Source organism: Rhagoletis zephyria, unplaced genomic scaffold (assembly GCF_001687245.7).
Source record: "Rhagoletis zephyria isolate East Lansing unplaced genomic scaffold, Rhagoletis_zephyria_1.1 Rzeph_scaffold_00111, whole genome shotgun sequence".
Lineage (NCBI taxonomy): Eukaryota > Metazoa > Arthropoda > Insecta > Diptera > Tephritidae > Rhagoletis > Rhagoletis zephyria.
Window position 1 is genome coordinate 441,757 of NW_016157195.1, and position 27,745 is coordinate 469,501.

At 35.4% G+C, this 27,745-nt stretch overlaps 1 protein-coding gene across 2 annotated transcripts in view; it reads right to left on the bottom strand.

Annotated features, from left to right (window-relative positions):
- Positions 1–16,707: 16,707 nt before the first annotated feature.
- salm (spalt major) overlaps positions 16,708–27,745 on the bottom strand; it is a 51,489-nt gene continuing 40,451 nt past the window's right edge. Inside the window, exons 3-6 of one of the 2 annotated variants that reach the window (XM_017634104.1) lie at positions 22,793–27,448; positions 22,343–22,479; positions 22,060–22,136; positions 16,708–17,050 (exon numbers count right to left, since the gene is read on the bottom strand). In XM_017634104.1, coding sequence (XP_017489593.1) covers positions 17,047–17,050; positions 22,060–22,136; positions 22,343–22,479; positions 22,793–27,448 — 4,874 coding nt within the window. In that variant the 3' untranslated portion in view covers positions 16,708–17,046. Of the gene's footprint in view, positions 17,051–22,055; positions 22,137–22,342; positions 22,480–22,792; positions 27,449–27,745 lie in introns of both variants that reach the window. The other variant, XM_017634098.1, reaches the window with a different exon arrangement.

Sequence of the window (27,745 nt, forward strand, 5' to 3'; positions counted from 1 at the left end):
ACATATGTATGTTCGTGTGCAATATGGTATGTATGTAGATATGTGCATTTATTGCTTAGAAAATACTTACTTACATACTTCGTTGCATACACACCCAAAATCAATGTTGCAAAACATTTCTTCCTTTGAAAGGCATTGTGTTGCTGTAGTAAATGCAACATTGTGGTTGCAAGTATGAGTACGCAAATACAATGTGAAAACAACAACACCAACTATGTGTGTACTAAGAACCACATCAATATTGGCATGTCAATAGAGAATCAATTTTCTGCGCATACCGCACGCATTTCGGTAAATGCGAAAGCTGTGATGCGCAGTGGTGTTTGGCGATTATAAATGCATACATATGTGTATGTTTGTACACACATAGAATTGCATATCTAAATAACTATGAAATAACACTGTATGCACTCCATTGAAATTCCTCTTGGAAGTGGGCGTGGAACGGATACATAAGCAAAATAACTCTGCGAACGCTCAAGCAGAGCTTCATTGCCAAGCGCTGATATACCTTCTGAATAATATTTGGTTACGATATCGATTACGATTCAGATAACTTATAAAATACAATCAGAATATAATTAGAATTCAACTGCACGCGTAACTGATTGATGGATGAACGTCTATAATAACAACGCTGACCATATTTACGGCAGCTGAATGTGGGATAAAACATAATTTGACTAATTTTTTCCAAGAAAGCTTACAGGTTGATCCTAGTTTTAAATATTAGCGCTGAAACAGCATCCCAATTTTTTTGAAATTGTTCAGGAGAGACGAGAAACCGATGTAGTTTTGCGCTGCAAGTGGACTGGGCACCTTTTTCGCGTTTAGGTAGCGATATAAATATGCACAAGTAACATCACAAAATTGTAGTATAGTCTTCGAGAACTTCGTACCCTGCATTCGAGATTTTTACAAGAAAGTCGCAACAATCTGGTTACCTGTGAAGTATTTATTTAGCTCCGAAGACCAAACAACGAACCGACTGTTTGAAAGTTTCTGGAAGACACAAATGATATGGAGCGAGCTGACGAACGATGTGACAATCGTTTTATTCAGAACTTTGAAATAAATGAGTATAGAAGTCCATATAGCGAAGCCAGCGAGCACCAGCATTGCTATTTTCTGAGATAGTCACCTCCAGGCATAATAAAACAGTGCAGGAAGATCGTTATGGCTTTAGCTGATAGGCAAGTTGTTGCACTCAACTGGGTGCCGGGGCACAGCAGAATTCATGGCAACGACGAGATGGCTGACGAGTTGGCCAGGAATTGATCTACTCTGGATATCTCAGAGGCAGAGGAGATTTTTGTACCTCTGAGCTATATATATCAAGGGCCGCATATCTCAGCACTGGAAAACGGTGGCTAGCGGTAGGTGGAAAGGCCTACAATCCTGTAGGGAGGCTTTGGCCCACCTACTGCGCAAAACGCACTGCTTTTCTTATCAAACTTATATATATATCTTGACTAAGAGCCGTTTACACAAGCCACAAATAAGTGATATTAATGCACTGCAACGCCTTAAGTTCTTCAACTCCACACGCTTGGTTTGAAATAGTGGCACACTTATCTTCGGCATTGCATTAACTTGAGTTTTGCATAAAGAAAAAGATTCGATCGCGGAATTTTCCTTATGCCATACATATGTATATATATAACTTTCTTCACGTATGTATATAACAATTTCAGAATGAAAATCGAGTGTGTCAATAAAAACGTTAAAACTCGAATTTTAGTTTCTCAAATAATAGTCATCTTTTACTCAGGTGTTTTTTTTTTGTTTTTATTTGCTGGCGCACAAATTTTATTATTATTACATAAGAATCGTTCGTTTGGCAAGACGTACATTTTCACCGTTTAATTTTAACATTTTGAAATATCTTGAATTACTAAAATTAAAAAATTGTAAAATTTGCAAAAATTTAAAAATATTTGGGACAAATATTTTACATTCATTTTTTTTTTTTATTTGATGCCACATTGTTGAAACTTTACAGAAATGTTGTTTTTGATGCCAACGTCCATTGCCTTTAATGTAAACATTCTATTTTAAAACTTCCCAAAGTTATTAAAAAAAAAAAACAATTATGTTTCTTCGAGTGAAAATGAAAAAAAAAAGTTATTTCGGTACTTTTTCGCATAAATAAACGTTTTAGGGTTAAAATTGTTCAAATACTTGATTTATTTTTTATTGTAGATACTTGTTTCCGGAGCTCCATTGATTGAAAAATATGCCAGATGAATGCTTCGGCGTTTTTTTCGGGTGAAATTTATCTACATTTTAAGATACCAAAAACCAAAGTTTTTTAAATTCATTTTCAAAATATTATTTTTAAAGTTACCCAAATGACCAAAAAATTAAACTTTAAAAAGAATATATATATATGTAATAGCCGTGACAATTACAACAAAAATTTAAAGCATTCCCTTAAACTTGGAAAAGCCTTAAACGACTCGAAAGCCTCGAAACTTTTACCGTACGAGTACTATGAAATGTTTTCTAAGTTGCAAGTTTTCTACTTACTCAAAATTAATGCAATCGCTTTTCCATTTTTGCAAATTACCAGCAGATGATTCATTCAAGGAAGGCCCATACAAAAGAAACATTTGTTTATATATGTATTTGTATTTGTATTTGCCTATTTAACAACATGCGCCACATATCCTTTTGCACAAATAATTTCCGCAACATGCAAAACATTTTATAGTCTTCAATAAATGTAGAAATCCTCACAATTTTTTTAACAAACCAAGAAATAATAAGAGATTACATATCGGATAAAGCAACGCGACCGCCGCGGATATGCTACCATTGGCCACACCCACCCACAGTTCATATCAGCTAACAGAGATTATGCCGAAAATTTCACTGCAATAATACGAGTACGTAGAGAAAAGCAGATAGTCGAATATAAAATTAAAATAAAACAATCAACATAAACGCGCAAAACATCATAAACCCTGTCTACCCCCATCACCACCTTACCGCACCACCACTGCCTTGCCTTGTAAAGCTGCCAGCAAATAGTTGTGGGAGTTTCTTAGATGTATGTATGTATGTGTGTTTGAGTGGCAATTTGGGCAGCGCCATTCATGTTATAGCCAGATATCGAATATATCTAAGTACTATACTCGTTGTATGTATAGGTTAAATATAAAAAGCTTGCTATCGCAGCGATTTGTTTACATTTTTATTGTTTCCTGTTAGCGCACTAATCCACAACGATATGAACTCATACATACTCGGTTATGTCCTTACGCACATACTTTGTACATAGTCGTACATAAATATGTTTGTTCATGGCATGCATGAGCGCATATTTGCAACTAAAAACAAAGCCAATTTCAACTGATAGATATTTGGCTAAGCTATCGACTGTACATATATGTAAATGGCTGAATGCATGTGTTTTTACATATATTTGTAGGTAGATTTGCGCAGAATATTGCAAATATAATAAATTCAGTGGCAGCACATAGACTGCCAGTTCGGGGTCTATAGCCTCCCAAATACCAAATTGGTGAGAGCTTCACAGTGACACAGTCTGCATACATACATATGTGGTAGCTGTAGCGACCCAATCTCTGCCAGATGAAATGTGCTACGCAAGCACTCCATTTATCTCCAATAATCTCGGAGATCCTTCTTCATCCACCCATCGCAAATAGTTTAGGTTAATGGGTAAACCGGTTTTGGCATTGAGGTTCGTTCTGAGTATATGTATGTATGTAGTACCTCTTAGGCTCCTGCTACTAGTATGCGGTGGTTGCGCTTGAAGGCAGTAAATGTGACTTCCTTTATGAGACTGCCAGCGCGGTTCTGGCTAAGGTAATTGAAGGCCTTTCGTAGGCGAGATGGTTTTAAAAAACGGAAAGTCTTACCAACAAAGCTGTCATGCCAACTTTTATGAAGAAAAGCTCTTTCGACAGAAAGCACTTCTATATAATTTTGATCCGCAATGGCCAAATGAACAAAGCACTGGCGAGCCATGCGAGAGATGCAACGTTCGAGTTCTGGGGCGTCGGCTTTTTTATAATTTATTTATTTTATTGTTTTTTAATATAATTTTTTTTTGATTTCATTTAATTTTTAGAAAATTATTTTATTTAATTTTTTGTTTTTATTTGTTTTTATTTTTTAATTTTTTCAATTAAACTTTCAAGATTTTATTGTTTTAAAAAGAAAAATATTTTTTATTTTTACTTAAATTTTAGAAACGTATATTTTCTTCTTTTTTTTAATAAACTTTTTTTTCTTTTCTTAATTTCATTTTCCTTTAGCTTTTAGATTTCCTTGGTTTAAAAAGAATTTTTTTGATTTTAATTTCAATTAATTTTTAAGAACTAATTGCATACTTTCCCCTTTTTACAACCAATTTCACGAAAACAATTTAAGCGATTTAATGCTTTTAATTTTTTTGTATTTTATATGGAAATTGACAGAAAATAAAAAATAATTTTCCATTTGAATTGCTGGTGAAACCGGCTGTTAATGTTCTTTTAATTTTCAGATCAAAATTTAAATTGTATTTTTGTTCTTTTTAATTAAATTCTTAGATTTAGAAATTTATGTATTTTCCTTTTTTCAATTAATAATAATAATAGATTGGCGCTTGCACATCTGTTAGTGCTCGGCCGAGCTTCTCCTTCGCTCGGCCGCTGTGGTGTAGTGGTAAGCAGTGCGTGCTTCCACTCCGCAGGGCCTGGGTTCAAGCCCTGGTCAAAGCAACATCGTAAAAAATTTAGAAAAAAGTTTTTTTTCTTAACAGCGGTCGCCCCTCGGCAGGCAATGGCAAACCTCCGAAAGGTTTTTTCTGCCATTTCTGCCACGAAAAACAACTTCTCATAAAAATACAATCGCCGTTCGGCGTACAACTGTAGCTCCCTCCCCTTTGTGTGACAACATCAAGGCGCACGCCACAAATCGGAGGGGAAGCTCGGTCTTTTTTCAATTAATTTCATAAAATTATTTTTTTCCCAGTTTTAATATTCTATTGTCTTGTAAATAATCTTTTTTAAGTTTCATTTACCTTTTTTTGAATTATTTTTAATATTCTTTTAATTTTATATTATATAATTTTGAAATAATTTTTTTCTATTAATTTTATTGGTTCTTTTAATAATTATTTTTTAATCTAATATTTTATTTTAATTTTGAAATTTTATTGGTTTAAAAAGAAAAATACATAAAAATTTTTAAATTTATTATACTTTAAGCGCCTAATTTATTTATTAAATCTTTATTTTTTGCCCTTATTATTATTATTATTACTATTTTTTTATTTCATTTAATATTTAGAAACATATTTCTTCTTCTATTTTCAATTATTTTTTTTTTGTCTGTTTAATTAGTATTTTTCAGTACTAAGATTTTATTGTTTTAAAAAGAACAATATTTTTGTAAACTGCATTGAATTTTTAGGAGTTTATTTTGTTTTTTTTTTCTTTGTTTTATAAAGTTTTTTTATTTTTTTAGAATATACTATACTTTTCAATTATAAATTTTTCTTTTAGTTTTAGATTTTATTGTTTCAAAAAAAAAAATGGTTTTATTGTCACTTCATTTTTAAAATTACCGTTTTATTTTTTCTGAATTTTTTTTTATTTAATCTCACTTATTTTTTTAATCATAATATTTTTTTCAAAAATAAATATGTTTTAATGTCATATAGTTTTTAGATTTGTATTATTTTTTATTTTTTTTTTTTAAGTTTTTTTATTTAATTTTCATGTAGTTTTCAGTGTTTATCTTTTAAAAAAACATATACATATATATTTTTATTTCATTCAATTTTGAGAAACCTTATTCCTATAAAGAGAATAACACTAAGACCGCCTAGTCTGCAGATCTTTCAATTAGTCTTTCGAAAGTCAAAAAAGACGTTTCTTGACAGTTGTCAGAATTGACAATAGTCTTCTGATTTTCGTTTGCCATTCGAAAGACTGTAGTGAGTTGAAAAACATTTGCCATATGTACCTATGTATGTAAGCTCGAGAAGGGTACTTGAATTTAGCAAACCCACAGACTTAAGAAATTCAATCATTTATGAGCTCATAACTTTTTTGATTTTGAAAAAAAACAACGTCATTAGCCTAATCAAAATTGCGGCCTAGCCCCCTTTTTAACAAATTTTCGCACCCGCCAGTGCCTATGTCCGATACGACGTAAAGGCATATCTGAAATTGTGTATTAGAGATATTGAAAATGGTGTGCAAATGGTTATTGCTGCACAGCCACTGAACCGATGAACCGCTGAACTGTTGAGCTGCCTCCACCAGCGCCATACATATGTATGTATAAATATAAATACAAATAGATACACCACGCCAATGCGATTGCGGGTGTTTGGTATGTTGATTGGTTGGCAGCAGGCGCTTAGAAGGTGACGGTGTGGAAATCGACACCCAAATATGTATTTAGCGCCAGCTCGCAAAATATACTGTGAAATATATGTATGCATGATGTGCCTATGTACATATGTATGTACATATATGCGTGTTTGTAAGACCCATTGAAATTTGTTTGTTATATCTGCAACCGCAATAAAGGGCAATTTTCGGTGTTACTACTGTAGGCCGTCATATAGACAGCCTATCACGTTTACTGCAGATGCTATTGTTATTGTTCTTGTTACTTTAGATATCAAAAATGATTGTATAAATATATTAATACATATATGTAGATGTACATATGTATGCACAAAGATATATATGCATGTTGTATGAGTGTTGTGATTGTTGTTATTTTTATTAGACGCGCGTTGCATGAGAACATCACGACACGCGCGCGTTGAAACAAAAACAACGAGGCAGCAACATAAAGTAAGCCGAAGAAATAAAATAAAAACAATAACAATAAACCGCCCACTAAAGCTGCCAGCTGCTAACCATAAGCACTTGCAGCCTGAGCTGCAAGCTTCGCAAAATAATTCCTCTGGATTAGTTTAGCATAAAAGGTATGAAAATGCTATATCTACGATCGGTCATATATACATACATTTAAAATAGGGTGGTCCTTGAAACAAAAACATCTTAATTTTGTAAGGGGCACCCCCATTCTTTTGTTCTACGTCCAAAATAAAGCCATCCACGAAAATTTCAAAATTTTAAAAAAGATTTAGGGCTTGAAAAATTAATATTTTTTAAACGTAAAAATCTGGCGAAATTTTGTTATAACTCAGTGTGTCAAAGCGAATTTTTTTTTAGAATTTTTGAAATTTTTTTCAATATAAAATTTTGAAATTTTTGTTGTTTTCTTTGTTTTGTACTTAGAACAAAATATAGCGTTGCTCCATGATGTTTAATATTTTTAACGACCACCCTAATGTGTACTGCTGTAAACTCCCTTTACTCATAAAGTTTTGCAAATATTCACCGCAAGCAGATTGATTGAAGGATTTTCGTTAGCAATTTTGTTTGCAAAATGCTTCCGCTAGACACGTGTCATCACTTTTTGCCGTGCCAATATCAATACTTTTCTGCACACCAAGCGACGAGGAAATGCATATACATACATACACATATAAGCACACATATACAGACATAGAGTGTTTTTCTTTTCTCAAGTCCCCAATATAATAAGGCACGCTTTCAAACGGCAAGTTTACTAAGCTTACTTGTGTAATCGATACGGCAATAAAATAATGCAACAGTGGTAGCAATTAGTACTCCCACACGCGAACAAATAAGCAAAAGTTTCAAGAGAAAAAAATGTGAAGTGTTATCGGAACGTGCCTTCAAAAGAATGCTTGTATTAATGTAAGATTTTAGCCAAATATTGAATATGAATATCTATATCTCGTTTAAAGTATGCGGTTCTGCAAAACCTGAATTGATCAATTCAATATTTCGAAATATACTTGTTAATTTTTATAATACATTTTTTTTGATAATTTTTACGCTAATAACAAACGTCTCGGATTTTCAGTAAACTTTTCGATTATTTCCTCTTGAATTAATCATTGCGGTCTTCGCTAATGAGTTTTCTGTGGACGCTCATGAGGCATAACCCCAAAAAGCCTTTCTTCTCATGTTGTGCTTCTGAGACAGGTTTCTACTTTACGAAGTGTACTAAGCGATCGCTTCACAGTTGCTGTTGTGCGTGGAAAAGCGCTCAAAATGGAAATACACTTATTTTGTCGCTGGTAAAAATTCGTTTTCTTCTTTAAATAGATCTAACCACTTCAACATCCTACAAATCTTCTTCGGAAAAGTTATTTTTCTCTTTCTTCCATAAACTGTACCAAAGAATGAGTTCACTGCCCATATCTAGAACATATATCGGTTGAAAATGCTTCTCATTCATTTGTACCTCTTCACGGGAACATTTCATCGAATACAATGGGTGTAATCTAGTATAATAGAGGAAGTGTTTTTGTCGTTGGGCTTTTCCATCCTGTTCATCACAGAATGGTAAAAGAAACTCAAATGGGTGTTTCATTCAACTCTGTACCAATTCAATGCTTAACGCTGTGTTTACTTCATTGTATCAACGATGAAAAACGTAGGCCTTATGTGCAAATTTAGAGCATAATTACGTATTCGATTACGCTTACAATTTTGTATGTTTTATTTGATGAGTTTTGAAAATTCCTCCTTCGTTATGGCGCCCCCCTTGCCGCTACCTGGCTGCGACCTTGTTCGTATCCCTCTCATTGTAAATATGTACTCGTTGTTGACGACGTTCCAGTGTTACTCAGTGTAATACCTATTTTCGTTTGCTTGCTCTTCACTACTCTATTAGTGATATGTATATCTCAATATTCTCACTTCTCCGAATCTCTTTGGTATGGAGACGAGTTGAAAATTTTTTACACAATTTCAAGCTTCTCGGATTATTTTAAGCTCCAGTCAAAACTCGGTCAGTCATCTGTCAAAAACGAAACCAAAGTAATCGTATTTCACTTCATTGGAGCAACCACGGGGTCCAAAAATTAGACCCGCACAAGCCACAAAATATATATATTTTATAAGTGCGGAAATGTTTTTGATAAGCCAGGGAGAGGCAGAAAGAGACTCACTCGAAAAAAGATTATAAGGCAATAGTTTAGCTGTGTGGGTGGCGTGAGGTGTGCGTGAGAGAAATTATCGCAGTAGGGAATTGAAGTGTTAAACATCGTTAGAAATTGTCCATCTCAAAACCGCTATTGGCTAAAGAGAATTTTGTAGCAACGTCATATTCACAGATGAATCGTCTTTTGCAGTTTTTAACTCCTAAAATACAGCTTGGTCAAAACAAGTGTGAGAGGTTACGCAAAGGTCCATGTTTGTGGATACTTCTCTTCATGTAGATTTGGTTAGCTAATTTGCTTTTACTCATAACTTTCAGGCTGAAAAGATGGTCAAATTACGTCAAGGTTATTTAATTAACTCTGCTAAAATGCTGTATAGATCGCAAAATATTAATTGGATTTTATGAGAAAACGACGACCTAAGTTGCCTTTGCTCGGTATGGAAACAGAAAAATGAATCGAATCCGCTTGATTGGCCATCTCAAAGTCCAGCTGCAAATCCAGTTAAAAATAACCCATTAACCCTTTCAGGACCAAGGGAGACTCTCTTTTCAAAAATGTTTCCATTCATAAGAAAACTCTGTACGTAATTTTAAAGCTTTATGTTTTTGTGTAATATGCCTCCATTTCGTTAATTTTTTATCATAAAATTAAAAATAAATACGTTTACACAAACTAGATATATTTACCACAAATTAGAAAAAAATACTTTCAGAAACAAAAAGACAATTACAGAAAAAACATTTTTAGAAAAAGAAAAAAAATACATCAAAAGAAATGCACACTTGAGGGATACATTTTTAAAAGAAAAGATTTGTTTTTGGAAACTTTTTTTTAGGAGATCGGTTTTAGAAAAAAATATTTTTGCCAAAAGCAGAAAAAAAATATCCAAACGAAAAAAAACTCTAGGAAGAAAATGCAGGAAAAAAATAATTTAGGAAAAAAGAATTGTTAGGAAAAATTAGTAAGCTTTGGAAAGTTCTTTTAGGATATCTGTTCTGGAAAAAAAATATTTTTGGCAAAAGCAGCAAAAAATATCCAAACGGAAAAAAAATTGCTGGGAGAAAATTTAGGAAAAAGAATTGCCTAAATTGAAGTGTAAAAAATAATTTTTTTCTTATATTTTCTTTTAGAAAAGAACCAGATGTTTATCGACTTCATTCTTTAAGAAAAAAAACAGATTCATAAAAAATTACTTTTTACCAAATGCAGAAAAAATTAACCAAACGGGGAAAAAATGTCTTGGAAAAAAATTTGGGAAAAAGGCTAAAGAAATTGAGACGTAAAAAAGATTCCTTATCTTTTCTTTAAGAAGAAAATCTAACTTTTTATCGACTTCAAAATAGCAGAAGGTTATCATTTCGTCGTATATATGTATATTTAATCGTAGGCCTAGGGTCCCGAAAGGGTTAATGAAGCTAATGCTTAGAGGAAAAAAAATAGCAACAACGAAGCAGCTAATTTTAGCACTAAAACAGTTGTGGAGAGAGAATCGAGCCAAAGTTGTACCAGAATATGCCCAGCCATTATTGACAACAGGGGAATAATGCGAAAAAATATCGTCACTAATTCTCTTGTATCTGAACTTACCTTTTATTTTAAGCTTTCTTTCTATTTTTTTGCTAAATAAAAGACTTCCGACTTATTTTTTACTTAAAATTTTTCTTTGTGTATTTGTGTATATATATTTAATTATACATATTAATTTATTTATACCTGTTTAATCTGATCTTAGCCTACATCAATTTTTACACACATAATAATAGCTATAGCTTTTCATATTTAGATATTTAGTTGGTATATGTTTTTGTTCTTTTTTTAATTACTAATAAATTACTTATACTAAATGTTACATATGTATGTATGTATATAGGATTACATTTACGAGCTACATACATACATGCATTCCTAATTATTACATACAGTTTACATTTATGTATAAATATTATATTTTTTTTTTTTAACATTACAATACAACTTTTTTTTTGCTGTTGTTAAGTAAAAGTCGTGCTCACCTTTGTGGTCTTGTCTTAGAAATGAGTTTCAAGGTAGGTCTGCCTAAAAATTTAGCACACTTTGAATAGCACACAGCTGATAGAGGAAAATGTGTACTGTTTTGATTATTTTATTTTTTGTTTTGTTCAATAGCTCATCGTTGTTTGCTAACGGTTATTAGCAGCTGTTCGTTGGCAACAGCTGTGTTATGTATTACATAGTTGCGTTTTTTGCACCTACAAAATTTGTCTGTAGCTTTTTAATTTATTTATTTTAAATTTTTGATTTGATCCTGATATTTTGCTTGTTTTGCACGTTTTTAATATTAATTTATATTCGCCTCCTTCGCCCATCGGTTTTTAGTGTAATATCACAAATTTTTATTTTTATTAATTTTTTTTGATATTTTCAAATTTATCTGCTAAATTTCAACTTAAGTCTAACAAAATCGTTCTCTCTTATAAGCTAAAATAAATATTTACAAATTTATAAAAATTTTTTATTTTTTATTTTACATCAATAGGAAACGTAAGCCTTGCTAAACTTTACAAAAAACCCTATATTTAGATTTCTATTAAATTTTTTTCTTATTTTTTCAAATTTTTTCATTACGAGTATTTTTTTTCTCAAACATTTTTTACATTGATTTATGCATTTATGCAATTACTTTTTTCATTTTTATTATTGCACAATTCGCTGATTCCTACTATTTAAATGATTTGTATTCGATTTTGAATTGATGTGTACATAGGACATATAACTATGTGTGTAACCATGTACATTTTTGGGCCGCAAAACAGCTGTTTTCTTACACACACAAAGTTTATTTAATTCATATGTACATTAGGGTGCATCACTCCCCACAAAAAAAAAAATATAAAAAAAATCTGTACTGCTTTTCCGTTGGAAAAATATAAAATCTATTACGTATAAAGACTTCCACCAAAATATTTCGGACAAATATTTAGATTGACGTTAGCTGGAACTATTTGAAAATACCTCCAAAAATCTAGTTTTTATGAATTTCTAAAATTTGTTTTTGAACATATATATATATTTTTTTAAATCAACTCAGATGATGAAAAAGTCAAGCTTCAAAGGTCTGCATAAAAATATTTAAAAACTTTGGTCAATCTAATCGAATAAATGCGATTTTGGGAGATGTTTTCAAAGCAGTCTAGTTAAGACACATTTTAATATTTTTCCAAATATTTGGCGGAAATCTTAAGATATAATAAATTTTATAACTTCGGTGAAAAAACCGCAACTTTTTTTGGTGATGCATCCTAATGGACATATGTATCTACTATATGTACCCACATGCATAGGTACATATATATTTATATATGTACATATGTTTATGTTTAAACATAAAATACATTTTTATTACATACATATAGACAAATTGATTACGCCGCAACATTTATTATTATTTAATTCGATTTTTGATCTATGTTTTACTCGGTTTCTATTTACAAGTTTTTATTATCTTTGTATCGCACTTTTATAATGCTTTTAAATTTTGTTTACGAATTTAATGATTTTTATTATAGCATTTTTACTTTGTTTGAGTCATATGTTTGTGTGTTTGTATGAAATTGTTCGCAGATTTTTTATTTAATTTTATTCAATAAACGCAGATGATTGGAAATTTCTATAAAAAAGTGAATGAAAATCTGCTTTGCCTTTTGCCAAAAACAAATAGCAAAATAAAGCTTACTTAAGAAAACAAAATTTTCCATTTCGCACAGACATCAATATTGACGAACAATAATAAAAATTGAAAATATGAAATGTTGCAGAATGTCGAAACTTTTACGACGCGATCAATATTTCTAGGAAAAATACTTTTATTTTCTCCAGTTTTAGCTTTAATTGGTAGGAAATTATTGCTGTTTAAGCAGTCACGGCCAAAGCTAGTGCCCGGAAGAAGCTTTTTAAAGCTTTCTAGAGTTGTATAAGAGCATGCACAGAGTAAAAACTCTCTCTAATCGTCTATGTATGCCATTGTAATTGAAATTAAGAATAAAAGTCATGGGGTGGTTTCTTCAATACATAATATTCATGAAAATTCTCTAAAAGGCTGTTGGAAATTAGACACTGAAAGTTTGATGAATATTATTCGACTGCGCTTCAAAGGAGTGCTGGTAAGAGGCAGTTTTTATCAATTTGCAGCTACATACAGATATAAAAAAAGGAATGAGAGCACTTGCTTCTCAAACTTGGCTTTAAAGCACTAATGGGCACTGCCTTGCCCGCGCTTTCTGTGCATTTTTTATAGGCGCGTGCAGAGAAAAAGCTCTCTCTGAGCATCGCTTCTTTAAAGCAGTGATGAGCGGTACTTTGCCCACATGCAGAGCTTTTGCAAGCTTGTTTGAAGAAGTGTTCACATGGTGAAAGCGCTCTTTGGCCATTACGATAAAAAGAAGTACTCCGAATTCGAAGGTTTATGTTGATTTTATACAATAAAGATCAGAATGAGCTTTTACTTTGAGCGTGGTATAAAAACCTTCTGAAGGGTTTAAGAAGCATCTATCGCTGAATGCTATGTTTGGATAAGTTTAGAAAAGCATACATACTTATGAAGCGCCAAATTCTGCTTTAAAGTGCCGACAATAGGAGAGAGATTTTATTCTGTGCGAACTAGTATGAAATCTCTAGAAAGCTTTAAAAAGTTTCTTCCGGAAGAGACCCACCCGGCTTTTAAGTCACAAAAACTCTTGCGCCTCCGATGGAAAAGCTAATGGGATAATGTTTTCGGACTTAATATAATGTTCCGGCCTTTTGTTACTAGCGGAAGAGTGCTAAAGATTGTATAAGTGTTTGATCATTAACTCCTTGAGGAACAAGGGATCCGTTTTCCCTCAGAGTTTTATTAATTTCATTTTAGGTATTATGATTATTAATTTTTTGGAAAAAGTAAAAAAAAACATTATCTTTCTTTACTGCAGGTTCGCGGTCCGGAGATGGTTGTTAGTAATAGGAATTTTAAAGTTTTAATTTTTTAAAGTTTTGTCCGAGCTGTTTTTTGCGGAAAATAATTTCTCAAATTGAGAAAATCGCGCATCATTCAATTACCCGTTTAGCATCATAAGTTGCATTCTCTAAACTTTTGCAGAGGAAAACATACCTAGTCCCTTTTTGAAACACACTGTATTTTAAAATCCCTTCAAATACTGTGGTATTCCTTTCTTTTTGTTATATTTTATTTTATTTTATTTTATTTTATTTTATTTTATTTTATTTTATTTTATTTTATTTTATTTTATTTTATTTTATTTTATTTTATTTTATTTTATTTAATACACTTTTTTACTTATTCCATTTCTTTTATGAAATTTGGACTTTTTGAAATCATTTGTTATTTTTTTCACTTCTTACAATTTTTATTAAAATTTGTATAAAACTTCCTTCTTTTAATTCATTTTACTTTGTTTTGCTATATTTAATATAATTATATTTTATTCTACTTTTGATTTCTTAAAATTTTTTAGTTCAATTTATTGTTGATTTTTTATTTTTAGTTTTCTCTTTTTTAGTTTATCACATTTTATTTTATTGTTTTTATTAAATCTTTATTTTTTTAATTTATTTCACCTTATTTTATTTTATTTATTTTTGTTAATTTTTTAATTTATTTATTTTTTTGTATTGCTTTTAATTTTTTAATATTTTATTTTTTTTCATTTTAGCTAACTTTTTATTTTAAAGTTAATTTAATATTATTTTACGTGTTTCATTCATTTCGTTTAATTTCATTTTTTTGTGTTAATCAATATTACATGTTATTTCTATTTTGATACCTTAATTTACTTTATTTATTTCATTTTTTTATTATGATTTATTTTTTTTGTTTTATATTAATTTATACTTTTTCAGTTTAATTTAGTTAATTTTATTTTAATTATTTATTATTTTTTAATATTTTTTTTTCCATTTGAATTAACTTTTTTTTGTTATTTTATTACATTTTAATTTTATATTTAACATTTATGTTTCTCTTTATGCCCATTATAATTTGCTTTGTATTATTTTACCTTAATTTTATTTTTATATAATTTCATGTTTTATTATTGTTATTTTGTTTTTAACTTTTTTAACATGTTGTTATTTGCTTTATTTTTACATATTTCATTTCTACTTTTTTATTTATTTTTATTTGTATATTTTACTTAATGTTTTATTTTTTTATCCCGTATTGTTTTAAATATTTGGTTTAATTTGCCAAATTTGTTATAACATTTAATTTTATTTTTTACTCTGTACCTTTATAGCTTTATTTTACGGTTTTATTTTATTTTTTGCTTCATTTTGATGTTTATTATTTTTTAAATTTTGTTTCAATAAATTTTTATTTTGTTTTAATTAGTTATTGTTTTTAATTTTTTTTTAGTTTAGTCTGTTTTGTTTCTACTTGATTTTAGTTTTATAAATTTTTCTTCAGCTCTTTTTATTATTTTTATATTTGATTTATTTTTTTTTAACTTTTTTTCTTTTTTATAAAATTCTTTTTGTTTAAATTTGTCCTTTGCATAATTTTAATGGTGTACATTTACTACTCTTCATTTTTTACATATTTTTATTGAAACGAAATCAGTCTCTTTGCCATAAACAATAGGCATTTGTACTACGCCCCATCGTCCTCGCCGTTGTTTCGCTTAGGGAAACATTCGTACAAATCTCGATTACAACATCTTTGGATACGGTTCGTTTTGAACAGTTTACCTTTTTTAAATTTCATTCACAGTTTGTGTAGATATGAGTTTGTTTGTAGTTGGAAATTATTTTTATGCTTTCAATTATGTACATACATACGTATTTTTATAAAATAAAAGAGATATTTGAGGACCAACGCTTGGAAAATGAAACGAACTATAAAGCAGCGTACTGCAATTGCAACAGCCAACAGCTAGTAAATATGTACATACATATGTATGTATATGTATTCTAAATAGTAACAAGGCAACAACGACGAGCTATAAAAAATAGAAGAAAGGAAAATATACACCGTTAACAGCTATCAATAAAACTATAAATTTTTTAGAGTTCGCACAGCAAAATTAAAATGAATGAAGGCAAGCTGAGTAGCTAAGATGCCTGGCTGGCGGACAGGCAGGCAGGCAGGCAGGCAGACAGCAGCAACACATCAGCGCACCTGACTCCCAAACACTTGCCATAAAGCTGTTTTTCCCACATGGCTGTTGTTTTTTTAATATTAGCCTTTTTTTAATTTCCTTTTCTTGTTTTCTTAAAAAAAAAATAATCAAAATATTTTCATTGTATATTTCATTGGCAACAAAAATCCAGACTATCGCAGTCAAGCAGATGAATTTTCTTTTTAGATTTTATGTTGCTGGCTGCTTAACTTTCTTTCACTTTTGTTTGTGCTGCTTTTTAAACTAATCGATGCACTCTTTAAATGCCAGAGGTAGAAATGAGTTTTATGTTTTTTTTCAATTTGAAAAATTTTCATTCATCTTTTTTAGTAGAAATCAACAGTCAACACACGCCGTCAAGAACCAGCTAAACAATTATCTATGTTCATATATGTATGTATAAATATATAAGATATTTGTATATTTCATAGCTCAACTTTTTAAGCTCATTTCATTTTCATAGCAGCCAACCAGGCCGGCCCAATGCTGAGATCATTACTAAGCGATATAAACAAAATGTTCCATTATTTAACTCTTTACAACATACAATATTTACATGGAGATTTAAAAACAAAAAAAACTTAGTTAAGCTCATAACTTACGCGTACATTCCAACCAAAAAGTCGCCAGCGGCAAACCGGCAAACGCAGCACTCTGAGCGACGAGGTGCATAGTAAGACGCAGCAGAGAGCGCGCACCCTTCATAATTTGGTGACTTTTGTGGGTAGTAAATTAGTGGTAGCGTGGACCAGGTTTAACTGCAATGTTTTTCATTTTATTTTTAATTTTTATTTATTTTTTTCATTTAAACTGCTTGCTGCTTGGTATTTTCTAAGCGAACGCAATGGTCTCACTACTCATAGCCTTCTTTGCAGCCACTCATCTGGAAAGAGTAAAGAAACGCGAACGGATATACAGGTGAGTGAGGTTAAAGGTGAAAAAAATCATAAATATTCAATAAAATATATGTGGTTTGTGTGTGTCTGTGCAATTCGTGATTAAATGGTTAGTTGGACATGAAGGTTATGAATACCTACTTAAAATTAATTATTATTAAACGAAATTGAAATGAAGAAAGTACATATTTCGTTGCTAATAAGAAACGAAATTAAATTAAATTAATCTTACAAATCTTGATTACGAAAAATTAAAAGATTAACAGAAAGCAATACATACAGTAATTCATAAACTCTTTTAATACGAGATAAGGCAATAAAAAAATAATTTTTTGTTCGTGCTAAACTCTCTAACTACTGGACCGATTTTAATGGTAAACTTTTTAGAATAACTTATTTGTGCTGCTCCTTGCATCGGAGTTTTTGTTTACTGAAATTTTAAGACTAAAAAGCTATGCCAAATGTATGAAGATTTAGAAGAATTTATTAACAATACTACGATATACGAAACTGTATGCTTTTCAAGCGTTTATGTTGGGAGAGAATATCAAACTACTTAATATTGTTCCCTACTCTCTTACAAATAACAATCTGTTTTGCTGTTTAAAAGAACAAATTTGCACTACAAAAGAACATAATGTTCTATTTAAATCAAAACCACTCTATGCTTCGTGGTCTAAAAGCAATGGAGTAGGCAACTACTCAAAAAGAGGGGCACTATTAGCCTCCACCAGGAAATTAACCGTCCTTAAAACCAGTTTGAAGTCGAATAAACTTAATGTAGTGCCCATACGTTTGCATCCGATACCGTCGACCGCTTCGAAGAAATGTTTTTGGAGCACTTTAGCTCTTTTTCCTGCTAAGCCTGAACAGTAAATAGATAATGGAGGAGGTATAGTAAAGTATGGAAAAGCCTAATCTGGCTACACGCAGAGGTCCATAAATCTCCTGTATTCTAGCAGATCATCTTCCAAAGCACAAATTACTGAGCGGTAAACCAAACGCGGAGTATGAAAATCCTACAGAATACCAGAGACCTCACAACCGGACATACTAGTTCTTCGGTTAGCGCTTCAGTAGAAAGATTTGAAATTGTTTCGCAGGCTGACATTTCCTTACTCAGTTCATCTTACTCATTTGCACTGAATTGGAGTGCCCAGTTATGCCAAGTGCTTGATTTACTATAAGTACATTTGAGCAAATTTAGTATAAGTAAAAAATTTAAAAATATTTTTTTTTTAAATATTCAAGACGGTACTAAAGGAGTTTAAGTGCAATGTGTATACCAAATTTGGTCGAGATCGTTCAAGTAGTTTTTGAGATACGCATATATCATATAAGTGGGCGGTGCCACCCCCACTTTCCTAAAATTTCTTGAAAACCCACTTCTTTGCTCAAGAGCGTTTGATATCAATTTCTAATAAATATTGATGAATTCCTTAGTCACACTGCTAAAAAAAGTCTGAAATTCCGGTACATAAACAATAGAAATTCAAGGCCGTATTTAAGAAAAGTTGCCTAACTTCGACAATTTTTATGAGATCGCAAACAATTTGTTCGCCGGCGATGGTTGCAAACGCCGTCGGATGAAAAGCACAATTCGCCGGCGGGCTGCAAAAACGACTCCCCTGCAGCCCGCAAAAACGATATACCAGAAAACTGCAAAACGATGCTCAAAATGTATGCCAAATTTAAAGTAAAAGTACAAAATTTAAGAGAAACTTCATACCCACACACTTTATTTTTTATTAATAAGGCCAATAGAGCTTAATTTTCTGATTTCGAACTCGTCTTCGCCCTGTGCAAAATTGGGTAGTGAAATTGGGGGTTGAAGGGAAATGTGGCGCCTCGATGGCATCACTGGGACATGCCAACGTCACTCTATGCTGCGTTCCCATGCATAGCAAATGGAAAGGAGCAAGCTGAGATATGTACCAATAAACGAAGCCGGCAAGCTATGCCTTACATGGTTACCACTGAAAAACGCTCTTTCCTACCAAAAGTTGGTTCAAAACCCTACCGAAATGGCTTCTTTCCTACCATTTAAGAAAATGGCGTTTGACGGCGGTAAATAATTTTTTTTTCGCTGATTTTTATACTTTATATAAAATTTTCAGGTAAATAAAAAGATCAGAATAATAGCTAGTATATACATAGCACACAAAAAAAAAGTGATGTGAGCTTTCAACCAGACCCACGTACCGACATGAAATTGGACCCGCTGAACCCGAATCTGAGGTCCGTTCGGCCCTCAAAATTTCGGACAAATTGCGAAAGACCGAAAAAATTACAAAAAATTCGCATAGTGTAGAGTTTTAATAAAGACTTCGGATTAAACGAAGTATATACAGTCAGCGTCAAAAATATGAATGCCCTGCGTTTTGACGATTTTCTTCTTTTATATTTGCCATACCAATTTTTTTATATTTTAATAAAAATATAATTCATTCTACAGCAAAAACCAGCAGAACCAATTTTTTCTATTTCACATAGAACTTTGGAAAATTCAAGAAATACCAAAAAATTTCCATCACAATTTTCAACTTTTCAATTCGATTTCTTAGAAAAGTTTTGAGTACGCAGTTTTCTACCCCATTCAATTTTAATATAATAAGGCGCAACTTTCAAGTCTCTAGAAATCACCGTTGATTTTTGATTTCCTTTTTTGCAATGTGTTTTACATTTTTTTCCATATAACGCATGAACAAAATTTATTTTTATATGGAACAAAATTTGCAACAACCTCGACAAAAAAAAAAATTCTCAAAAATCAACGGTAATTTTTATAGACTTGAAACTTCCACCTTGTTATACTAAAATTTAATGGGCTACAAAACAGAATAGCCAGAATGCATACCTAGGAAATGGAACTGGAAAGTTGAAAGTCTTGATGACAATTTTTTGGTAGTTCTTGAATTTTCCCGAATTATATATGAAATTGATAAAATTGATTCTGCTGGTTTTTACTGTTAAACTAACTGTACTTTTATACAGAAAAAAAAAACATTTGGTATGGAAAATATAAATAAAGAAACATCTGGGTATTCATATTTTTGACGCTGACTGTATATGTACATAAATAAGTAAGGTAAAAATAAGCCTCACGGTTAGGCTTGCCAAATGTCCGGGTCTAGGAGCCGCCGGGCTGGAGGAAAAATCTGCGCGCTGCGTGATTGCCATTAACTTCTTCTTGATAACTGATATTATATTCTTGATTAACTGACAAAGTGACACACTACAACATACCAGAGATGTTTTCTGTTTTATGGGCAAAGAAACCTACTAAAATTTTAATCGTCCTACCATCCTACCAACGAGAAAAAAACTACCAATTTTCGTATGAAAAGCTCAAAACCGCAACCCTGATGCCTTAGCGAAGCGAATGCCAAAGAATTCTCTCTGCAGAAATTTCAGCAGTAAGAATGAGGAAGAATCAACTGACTCGTGCACCGCCTCAATTTCATTTGCGATAGGTAGGCAAATATTTAAATATTAATAAATATAAAAAATTTATGTATATGCAGTTTTTAAGTTTGGAATATGTATACGCATTTTTAAATGTACAAATATTATGTCCTCCTGTTAGTGGCCAACAACCTAGATCTAGTTTTTAAGGGCCACAAAAATTTTTGTCCAACTTTTAGTGACCAAAAATGTATGTCCATTTTTAAATGAGTAAAAATGGATACTGAAATTTACGGTAATTAATTTATCAAATATTTATACTACGTTTTTAAATGACCAAAAGTTTTTGTACATTTTTTTGTAACCGAAAATTTTTACGAATTTTCGAAATTAATATTTCATGCCAAGTTTTTACATTTATTTTATCTATGTGCAATTTTAAAAGACAAAATAATTTGTGTCCAGTTTTTAATGTCCAAAGATTTATGTCCAGCTTATAAATTAGCAACTATTTATTTTCAGTTTTTTTCAATAAGCTAAACATTAGATCCAGTTTTTAATTTGCATAAATCTATGTCCAGCTTTTATTGCCAAAAAATGTATGTCCAACTTATTAATTAACAGCTATTAACTTTCAGTTTTAAATTGCCAAATACATTTTTTTTCAGTTTTTAATGTTCAAAAATGTATGTGTGTGTCCAACTTATTAATTAAAAACTATTTACTTTTGAATTAGCAAAAAATTATGTCCAATGTTTAATGTCCAGAAATTTATGTCCAGTTTTAAATTACAAAATAATTATACGTATACAGTTTTAATGTCCAAAAATTCATATCCAACTTATTATTATTTAAATTACCAAAAAATTGTGTTCAAATTTTATTGAAAAAAAATGTATGTCCACGTTATAAATTAACGTGTTTACGTATATACTTACTTTCAGTTTTAAACTACAAAAAAATCATTGCCAATTTTAATGTCCAAAAATGTATGTCCAGCTTATTAGTTAGAAACTATTTACTTTCAAATCACCCAAAAAATTATGTCCACTTTTGTATGCCCAAAAATTAATTACAACTATTTACTTGCAGTTTTAAACTACCAAAAAATTAGGTATGTCCAGCTTTTAATGTCCCAAATTTTATGTCCAACGTACTAATTTACTATTTGTTTTCAGTTTTAATTAATCAGAAATTTATGTCCAGGTTTTAATGTCCAAAAATGTGTGTACAACTTATTAATTAACAAATATTTACATTCAGTTTTTAAATGATCAAAAAGTGTTTTGAAACAAGAAAAATTTATGTTCACTTTTTTATGGCCAAAAACTGATTTCTAATTTTTATGTTACTAGAAAATTATGTCCGATTTTAAAGTGATCGAAATTAAAAGTTAAATTTAAAGTTTAAATTGTCAATCAATTAGGACCAGTTTTTAGATTTCTGATTGAGGGGTTAAATTTAACGCCATTTCTTAGTGTAAGATGGTATCGATGTGTTCTTTATGTGCTTATGTATATGTAAATGTTTATTTTTGTACGATATGTGTGTATGAAAAATGAAGGAGTGTATGATTGGAACACTTACATACTTTACAGCACGATTCCGAAATGTTTCCTGCTCCATATCCCGTATTTTATGTGTCAGCATATGCTGTTTGAGGTTACCCTGCGGGAAATTAAAGAAAAAGAAGAACGGAAAAAAATTTTGGTAAATTTTAGTTTTTTGTTTGGAGAGTTTAAAATAAAAAGCAAAAAAAGAAATTAAAAAAAATCAAATTAAAAAGCCAAGCAAAGTAAAATTTTCAACAAAAAATATCAAATTAGGAAATTTCATCTGTTTATTTTTTTTTTTTTTTTTTTTCAAAAACTTACCTTTGTAGTAAAACCGCGATCACAGATTGTACACTTGAATGGTCGCTCCTTAGTGTGACTGCGATAATGAATTTCTAAAGCTGAATGACAGGGGAATGTTTTGAAACAGATGCCGCAGGTGGTGCTCCCTCGCACGCCTACAAAGCGAAATTTTTTCGCAAAAAAAGAAAATTGAAAACGCATTAAAATCTTGAAAGGCCAAGCAGCGTACATACAGACACACACACACACACACACACAGATATGCATGGTAATAAAGCAAAATCCTCATTTAATTAATTGAAAAGATGAAGTTAATTAAACTCAAATTTATAGCCACAAATACCAGTTACGCGTGCGCAACTGAGCATAGCTAATAAATAATTTCACTAAAAAAAAAAACGAATGCTAAACACCCGAAAGTGGGTCAATGTATTGCATAGAGCAAGCAATTAAAAACTAGGTACTCACCGGAAAGTGCAAGTGGATTGAACGGTGCCGCCGGCATTACCGACTGCGCAATCGTATTCATTGCCGAGCACATCGTTTGCGCTGTGGCCGGCGGGAAGAGCGGCAGGTTGGGAAACATGCCGAAGGGCGGACGCGCTGCAACCAATGGATTGGGTGGCTGTGGTCCCTGTGGTGGTAGCGAGCCTGCGGGCTGTTGTTGTTGCGCCGCCGCTGCTGCTGCCGCCGCCGCCGCCGCCGCCGCCTGTTGATGCTGCTGCTGTTGTTGCAGATGATGCGCCAAGTGTGGTGGCGGCAACGAAAGCTGATGCGGTGAATGTGCCGACGCATGCGCCGCTTCCTGTTGCTGCTGCTGTTGTTGTTGTTGGCGCATATGTTGCTGATGCGCCGCCTGATGCTGCTCTTGCTTGATTTGGTGTTCGCGCCTTAGCTGTTCGGCATGCAAAGCGACGGCATGCTGCTGCAACTGTTGATGATGGTGCTGCGCTTGAGCTTGCGCATGCGCCGCCGCTGCTGCTACCGCTTGCTGTTGCATTAGATGCTGGTGTTGCTGCTGCAGATGGTGATGCAGCACCGGCGGCAGGCAGTCGACAGCCGATGGGGGTACCAGCGGTGAGGTAAGCGCCGCTGCGGGACTCAGTTGTGGGTGCGACTTTTGAGTCGGCGCCGATGTGGGGCTTCGTGCTGTGCTGCTATTGGCGCTGCTGTTGCGCACCGGTGGCGTGGGCGATTTGCGACCCCCCACCACAGCTTGAGGAGCTGCAGACGTCAGCGCTGGCGAACGTGAGCTGTTGCTGCTGTTGTTTTGTTGCATGGGCATGGCGCGTGGCGTTAGATCTAGAGCACCTTGTGATGCTTCGGACATGGAGCGCGCAGGCGAGCTGGTGCGTGTGGAGCAGTGACGCGGCGCGCCCGAGCTGGGGCTGGTTGGCGCCGAGTTTACCGAGTTGGCATTGCTGGCAGTCGAACGCGGACGCGGTGTGGTGTTCACGACACCGGTGGCATCGATGCGCAGCTTTTGTTCGAAGAGCAAGCCTTTGAAGTCATCGCTGGATTTCGGTCGATCGCCGACGTCCAAGTCGTGCGCGCTGGACATGTGCTCTGAGGATATATCATCGTCGAAGTCATCGCCGCAGTCGATGTTATCATCCATGTCGCCCTGCGATGACTCCGAGCCGAGTGTGCCATTGTGTGGGCCCAGGTGACTCATGGCGGCGCCAGCGCCTGGCATGGCGCCGAAGTGGAAAGCCGCGGCTGCGAAGGGATTCATGAAGGCGCCCGGCATCATTGACGGTGGTGGATCACGTATCTCGGCTGCTTGTATTTGCTCGGGTGTGAGATCAGTCGGCTCGCCGGTATGCAGCCGTATATGCTGCTGTAGGACCAGCGCATTCGAGTACTTTTTGTGGCAGACGGGACATTGGTGGAAATTGCGCATGGGTGGCCGGATCTTGTGCACTGCCATGTGGGTTTTCAGATTACCTTTGGTGGTGAAAGCGCGTCCGCAAATGCGGCACTTGAATGGGCGTTCGCCAGTGTGCGTGCGGTAGTGCATCTGAAGCGCGCTCTTGCATGACAACACACGATCGCATACGACGCACTGGTTTGGGTCGCTGAGCTTCTTGTTCTTCATCAACTCCTTCAGTTTCAGCGTCTCCGAGGTGTTCGAAACCTCGATGAAGTTCTCCCACGAATTGTCATTGCTGTGGGGGCGTGGTAGCAGCGCCATCTCGTGGTTGATGGGGTTGAAGAATGGCGAGCGTTGTAGGTGCGCGGGTGAGCGTATGGGCGAATGGTGTTCGGGCGAAAGATTTTTGGTAAAATTCAGTGGAAAGCGTTCGGCAAAGAAGTCATCGCGGTGATGCAAAGATGGCGGCAGCTGACCGGGTGTGGGCAGGTGATCAATATGGTTGTGGGCGCCCGGCGAGGGATGCGGATGCCTAGACATGGGTGGTTGCGCTGGCTGTACAACAGGTGGCATCGTCAATGGCCTGGATGTGGGTGTTGGAGGTGTGAAGGGCGCACTGGCGCATCTTTGAGATGGTGATAAGGAGGTACGTGCAGGTGTCGTCGCACGCTGTGCAGGTGGTGTGTCTGCGCGTTCCATCTCTTCGTCTTGCGAATCCGTATCGATTCGTTCCTCTTTGATTTTTATGTCCAAGGCCGGCGCTGCGTCCTGCGGTGTGGCAACATTTGCACTTTCCGACGGCCGTGACTTGGTAGCTTTTTGCGCCTCCGCTCGAACTTCTTTTTTCTCCTCTTCTGTGATTTCAGTCTTGACTGGCAGTCCGGGTGAATTAGATGCCGAGGACTTACGCAAATCAGTTGGCATATCCTGATTACTCTCCTTGGATGCATGCCGAGTCGCTGGCGTTTCCGCGCGTGACTGCCCAACTGGCGGCATATGCGGAAAGAATGGATTTGGGAAACCCGCGTTGCCCAACGACTTCAGCAGCTCCATTGGCGGCCGATACAGACCGGGAAGTCCGGGAAAGGCAGCGCCTGGCGGAAAAGGTAACGGCAGCGATACTGGCGGCATCTGTTGGGGCATTTGTTGTGGCAACGCTGCCGGCGTATGCGTCGGCGAACTATCCGGCGACATTTGATCCAACAACGGTGGGTGGAACTTGTCCAAGTGCTCGGGTATGGGCGTGGCATTCATCGGTACATGCGGGAACTTATGTGCGTGTCGCTGAAAGTGCACTTTCAGATTACCTTTGGTGGTGAAGCGGCTGCCGCAGACGTTGCACTTGAATGGACGCTCGCCAGTGTGGGAACGTATGTGTATTTGTAGCGCCGAATCAGAGCCGAACACTTTGCCGCAGTAGCGGCAACGATGCTTAAAGAATGGCTCATTTCGATTCTTGCCATCGCCATTTTTATCACGAAACGCAAACTCATCGGCCATATTGTTCGCGAGTATACCTTGCGAGGCGGAATCCAGCACCTCTTGCGCGCGCTTCTGCAACATCTCCAGCGAGTTGGGCTCGGGCAGATCATCGTGATTGGTAATAATGGTCGACGCCAAATCCGAACCGTAGGGCAGCGGCATATTCTCGAGCGCTTTCAGTTTGCTCAGCGCATCCGATGATGTTGGTATTTGTTCGCTCAAACGCGCGCCTTCTGCGCTTGCACGCGTCGTCACCTCTACGCTCATGCGTCTGGTAGCAACGCTAAAGGCGTCCGCATCCTCATCATCCTCGCGCTTGCGCTTGAGTGACTCTGCCGCGCCGGAGGAACCGCTCGCTCCGCCTGAGGTACTTGGCTTTGTCGTACCGCCGGCGTTTTCATCAAGCAGCGGCACACCAGCATTAATAAGATGCTGCCGCGCCTTTGCTTCAGCCATGCGCGCCTCCGCCTTCTGACGCAATTCCATCTCGGCAATGCGCTCTTCCTCCTCATACGTATCCTCCTCGCCATCTTCGCGTTCCTCTTCCATTTCCTCACAGTCGCCAGCTTCTGCTCCATCGCTCGACCCCTTCGGCTGATTCATGGCCAGCTGTGATTGCAGCTGTTGAATGAGTTGTATTTGAAAGAGTTGTTGTTGTTGCAAATTGAAAAGCGCTTGCTGCAAAAATGCCAATTGTTTCATCGCTGCATCATTATCGCCACCCTGCGCGCCATTCGCTATCGTCTTGGCCGCAAATTGCGCGATAGCCATTTGCATATTCTGTATGGCTTCCAAATTGACGGGCGCAGCTCCAAAAGCGGCAGCGGCTGCAGCGGCTTGTGGCAATGCGCTAGCGGCGGCGAGCGCGCTTGAGGTGGGCGTTAGTGATGCAGAAATGGGCTTTGCTAAGTTGTCATCTGACTCGCCAGCAGCCACTGCATTGCTGCTCACCGAGCCACTGGTCTTTGGTGTCGCTAAATTAGCTGGCGATTCGCTGGTTAGCTGCTTCACCGCCAATCTTTCTGTAGCTGGTTTTACTTGCGCTTCTTCCGCTCCATCTCCATCTGCTTCTTCATTGTCATTCCCATTGTTGTCCTCATCTTCCATCGCTGACGCGCGCCGCTTTTTCGCAGCGCCTACTGCCACATAAAGCTGCGCTCTCGCTTGCTTCTCCGCATCCATGTGTGTGGGTGAATCAAATTTGCTGTTGTTTGTAACACAAGCGTTATCTGCCGGATATGTGTTGTATGCTGGTGAACCGGCAGCGCTAATTGCTGACGCTGCGCTGTCGCCACCTGCCATTGTTTTCGCTACCACCGCCGCATCGGCAAGCGATTTCAGCTGTAGTAAGCGCTCCACAGGCGTTGTGCCGCGCGCTTGTTCTAGTCGCGTTGGCGATGCACCGGACATCAAAACACTATTGGCGCTGCTGTTGCTATTGCTGTTGCTGTTTCTGGTGTTGTTGTGATTGTGATCTTCGTTGAGCGCAACGTCGTGCGCAGCAGCAGCAGCGGCAGCAGCCGTATCGGCTTCTGTTGTTGTGCTATTTTCAGCCACATCGGCTGCGCTTTGTGTGCAATCTTGCGCTTGTGCCGCCGCAACGGACAAATCATTGCCAATTGCGCTGTGCAACGGCGTAGCAAGCACATCCAAAGCTGTCATTGTTGTTGTTGCTGTTGTAGCAGGGTCTGTTGTATTGTTACTAGCCACTTCTTGACTAGCAATGGGTGAACAGCAAGCACCATTCTCCTCCTGATCGCTTGTATCATCTAAAGTTGCACGATGGCGAGCATAAAAAAGAGAAGAAGCAGAAAGAAGAAAACATAATGTTTAATATAAAATGGAAAAATTGGAAATCTTACAACGTAACGCTTAGCGCGCCACGGAAAAAATGTTAAAGCAGGTGTAAATGAGCGTCCCCACGGACATAAAACCTAACAAGCTGGAAAATGAGGTCCCTCAGCGTAGAGCATCGGCAAAACGGAAAGCGAAAAGCGTGGCGGACACAGACTAACCACAGCACAGTACTTGTAAGCTGAAATCTGCAGAGGCATGTAACGAACTAA